The sequence below is a fragment of the Aptenodytes forsteri genome, unplaced genomic scaffold (genome assembly GCF_000699145.1).
Source record: "Aptenodytes forsteri isolate BGI_AS27 unplaced genomic scaffold, ASM69914v1 Scaffold136, whole genome shotgun sequence".
Classification (NCBI taxonomy): Eukaryota; Metazoa; Chordata; class Aves; order Sphenisciformes; family Spheniscidae; genus Aptenodytes; species Aptenodytes forsteri.
The window spans coordinates 480,694-484,921 of record NW_008796111.1 but is presented as its reverse complement, the minus strand read 5'-3'; the positions used below and the strand labels follow the sequence as shown (position 1 = coordinate 484,921).

The following is a 4,228-nucleotide window of genomic DNA, read 5'->3' as shown; positions in this document are numbered from 1 at the left end:
GCCCCGAGCCCCCCGCTCTCACCCCCTTTCCGCACACCCCAGCCCCATTCCCACCCTCCCGCTCCAGCGTGGCCTCCCTTCTCCCAGCCCATTCTCCTCTCCAGCCCAGGAGTTTTCACATCATCCCCTGGCAGAAGGAATGTCTTCCCCCACCCCATCCCCAGCCACCCGGGAGCGGAGCTCCCCTCCCGGGCCGGCTCTCCCCTCCCGGGATCCCCCGGCTCCCCGGGCACCCCCATCCCCGCCCGGGATGCCCTTCCCCAGCGCCGGGAGAAGTCGGACTTTGTACTCACCCCCTGCCTGCTGCTGTAGCTCTGAGTCTGGAGACCGGCTCTGATTCCGGCTCCATCACGTTTAGTGCATTGTCTCTTTCGGGCAATTTTTGCGGCAATCCATCAGAAAAAGGGGGACAGGCCGGTTTGTGGGTACATCCTTCCCAGGAGCTCAGCTCTCTGCCTCTCTAAGGGGCTCAGCCGTGTCAAAGACACCCCCTGGCCCGGACGGCTCACTCCTTCCTCCTTCTCTTCTGGGTCCTTTTGCTTACACAGATCTTTTAATCCCATTTAACTCCCTCTCGGCAGACTGCAATTACCTTGGGAAAAAGGAGAGAGAACAGAAAGTACACGCTAGGAAGCCAGGCTGGCCCATGGTCGCTGGATTTCTTGCCTCTTTTTTTTTTTCCCCTCCTTATTAATAGCACAATTTCTGTGATCTCTGATTTCCAAAGTCCTTGATTGAAAGTGTTTTTTCTTAGCTGTTACTTTTTTTTTTTGTTTGTTTGGTTGGTGGTTGTAATTATTATTTTTATTTGCAGTGCAGATGTGCCTCCCACCCCCCCAAGGATCTCTCCTCTGGACTTAGAGAGAAGAGGAAAAGGCAGATTTTGAGAAATGAAAATTATTTAAGGATGTCCCTGCTGCCTCTCTCTGCTGCCCTCCTCTGTAATACCGAAGCACTTGCAAAAAATAATACAAAGTAAATAAATAATAAAAAAAAGAAACTCTTTTGGCCAGAAGAGCTGTCGAGAAGCAACCGAAGACCCCTTCCAGGCTCCACGGGGAAACGCACAGGCCCCTGGTCTGGGGGAGGCCGCCAATGGACATCGCTGCTCCTCCGCGCTCACCTGCCGGGGGGCCATGAGCCCTCTGCCCAAACTGGCTTCGACCCACCTCACCTGGGGCTGGCGAAGGACCCGTGTTATAAAGGTACCTGACACGGCTTTTCCCTCGGGCTCAGCGCTTGGTGGAGGCGGTTGGGAGCCTGTGGAGGGGGCTCAGGCTCGCAGGAGAAAAGCCCTCCCGCCCCTGCTCCCCTCCTCGCCCTGCCCTGCTTCCACGGGGAGGTGGGGGACAGGGGACTGGGTGCGGGGCATCTCCAGACCCCCCCTTCTCCTCCCACCACCAAGTGATGGAAGCTGGAGCCCGGAGGGCAGGCAGAGGGGAATGAGTTTTCTTACACATGGTCCATCAGAGTAAATCAGATCCCAAGTCCACTTAGCCAGCTCTGCCAGGGGAGGGGACTTTTGCGTTGGCCAGTGTGGGTAAAACCTGCATCCCTGTGTCCCCTCCTCTTCCAGCTCTTGCAAAGTCCCACCGAGCTGGGACCCAGCCACCGTGCACACCCCAGGGTGACCGGCAGGTCCTCCTTCTCCACGCCAGGACACAGCAAACCCCTCAAGCTCTATGGGATTCCCTCAGGCAGGTGAGGGCAGCCCACCACATCGAGCCCTCCCCACCTCCTTCCCTGCGCCCCTGGGTGCCCCCTCGGCCCTGCTCCCTTCCCCCTTGCACAGTGTCTCTGCCTTGGGCACTTACTTTGCAGCGAGGCGAGAGGCTGTGCACCGTCTCCTCGCAGCCCCGCGTTCATTGGCATTCATTTGTCTCAGCAGCTTACGGCAATTTCTACTTCTTATAAAATAATAATAACAAAAAAAAAGGCAAAAGGAGGAAAAAAAACCCCAAAAAACCAACAAACCCCAAGCTCCTTCCTCCCTCCTTCCCCTTCAGTCTCAAGGTGTCTCCTGTGCTGGGAGCCAGCGAGTGCCTGCCAGGCTCACGGGCCCTGAGCGAGCCAAGGCGTTCTGGCAAGCCTGAGGTGCCCCCAAGTTCAACGGATAATCCTTCCCCAGGACTGGCGCGGGCAGGTCCCCCTCGGGCCGTCGCTCCGCTCGTGGGTCATGGATGCTGCAGGGATCCAGGAGAGAAGAGAGGTTGGGACCGGGCGCTGGGAGGGACATGGATGTGAAAGAGGTGGAAATTATAAGGCTGCCCTTGTCCTTTTAAATAGCTGCAGCCAGGGGACTCCGCTCGCTGGCTGGGGTGCCCCAGGTATCCGGTTTCAGCAAACACCAGCTAATGAGCAGAGATCCAGCCTCCGAGGGGCAGGTTCAGCGCTGCTCTGCGGGGATGGGGAGGCAGGGGGGCACCCGGGGCGCCCCACCAGCAAGGGCTGGAGCAGGGATGAAGCTGGAGGAGGGAGGGGAGGGCTGCGGGTGAAGAGCTACACGGTCACTGCTGCTCCAGGGTGGAGGGCGGGCTGCAGGGGCTCCTCGGGCTCCAAGGGCTACAGGGCAAAGGACAGGTCCTGAGAGGTGCTGAGCATCCAGCACGGGCCTGGGCATCAAAGCTGAGCCACCCCAGGGTCTCGCTCCACAAAGGCAGGGGCTGCACCATCCCCTGAGACAGGGGGAAGGACCAGGCAGAACTAAAGCACCTCAAACCTGGATATGGGCACTAAACTTAGACACTCCCCATGGAACAAAAACGGCCACAAACGGGATCAACGTCCGCCCACCGAGTACCTGAACTTGAAGCTAGAGGGGAATGATGTTTTCTGCTCAGAGCAGAAAATTTAAGGACCCACTGGCCTGACTCAGCAATGCAGGTTTTACTCAAAAACCTGACCTCAGAATGTGGCCAAAAATCAAGGTTTCCACCGTAAATCAGATCTCCCGTATACATGATGTCTTCTGTTACCATGCATGCTGAGGACTTCTCTTCTTTAATACATATATTTGGCTTAGTTGTGGTTGCTTGCCGGGACTGTGGTTTTGCATCTCCCAATTTCTATAGACGTAAGATTTTATTCATACCTTTGTTCTGAAGCATCTGCATTTTGCTTCCTTGCTTGCTATAATAGATGAAGCTTTAAGTAACAATAACAAAAAATTTGAAACGAGCAGTGTTACGACTGGGGTAGATAACTATCAGCCTCACAGTCTATTGTCCTCAGGAAAACCTTTTCAGAAGACTGCAGCTAAGTTACACATCCAGACACTTGTAAGAAACTCCTATGCACAGACAAACCTGTCTCAAAACCCTCTGAAGGCCCAGGAGCTCAGACAACCCATCCAGACCAGCTTTGAGGATTGGGACTTCAGGGACAAGAGGCAGTCGCATAGCTTGTCAGAAATCACATAAAATCTCTATTTTTCTTAGCTGTTTTTTTCCCCCAGCTGTTTTTTCTGTGTTTCTCAGTCACGCATTCCTCACTGAGGAACATATTCTAGCCAAGCCTAAGTGTTTATGAGAAAGCTTTAATCTATTAAAAAAACACTTTTCAAAGAAGTGTGTGAGAATTCCTTTGCTGTTGAACACACCTTGTATCGTCCTGCTCTTTTCTACCTTCTTTCTCTTCCAAAAGCAGCAAGTATTTAGTAACCTTCTTTCCCCGCAAAAAAACACCCAGAAAAGGACAGAGCAAGGGACAGAGAAGAAAGCAAAAAGATGTGCTGCATCTTTTTGCAAAGACATACGCAAATAGGATGCGTATGGATAGCTGATAAGGACTGGCAATGCTTCAGGTCCACAGCGTTGCACTGAGGACCACCATAAAACACGCTTAGAGCCCCCTCCTCAAATATTCTGCACATACTTAACGTTGCTCAGATGAACGCTTTCAAACCAAACACATGCATAAAAGCTTTGCTAGCATGCAGACATAAATGTAGCTCAGCAGTAGAAAAAAGGGAATTAGTTTAAAACAAAAGGAAACCCAACATTGCTGAAGCCAAGACTAATGCCAAGTGAATTCAGGTTCAAAAATTAGACCTCATTCTTCAAAAAGAGAAAAGCCACAACATATGATCTGAATAGAAATATATTTAGCAGATTTATTTTTCTTCCTTTCCAAATTTAAATAGAAGCCATTTTAAAGCACTAAATAAACCAAATAAAAGTAAATCAGCACAGCAGTGAAATGAAAGAAGGAAAAAAAAAAAAAGGAATTG

The 4,228-nt window shown here is 52.1% G+C and overlaps 1 protein-coding gene across 1 annotated transcript in view; it reads right to left on the bottom strand.

Annotated features, from left to right (window-relative positions):
- COL27A1 (collagen type XXVII alpha 1 chain) overlaps positions 1–861 on the bottom strand; it is a 164,097-nt gene extending 163,236 nt beyond the window's left edge. The window contains exon 1 of the mRNA XM_009286879.1: positions 294–861. Within this exon, the coding sequence (XP_009285154.1) occupies positions 294–349 (56 nt within the window). The 5' untranslated portion in view covers positions 350–861. The remainder of the gene's footprint in view (positions 1–293) is intronic.
- Positions 862–4,228: the final 3,367 nt, after the last annotated feature.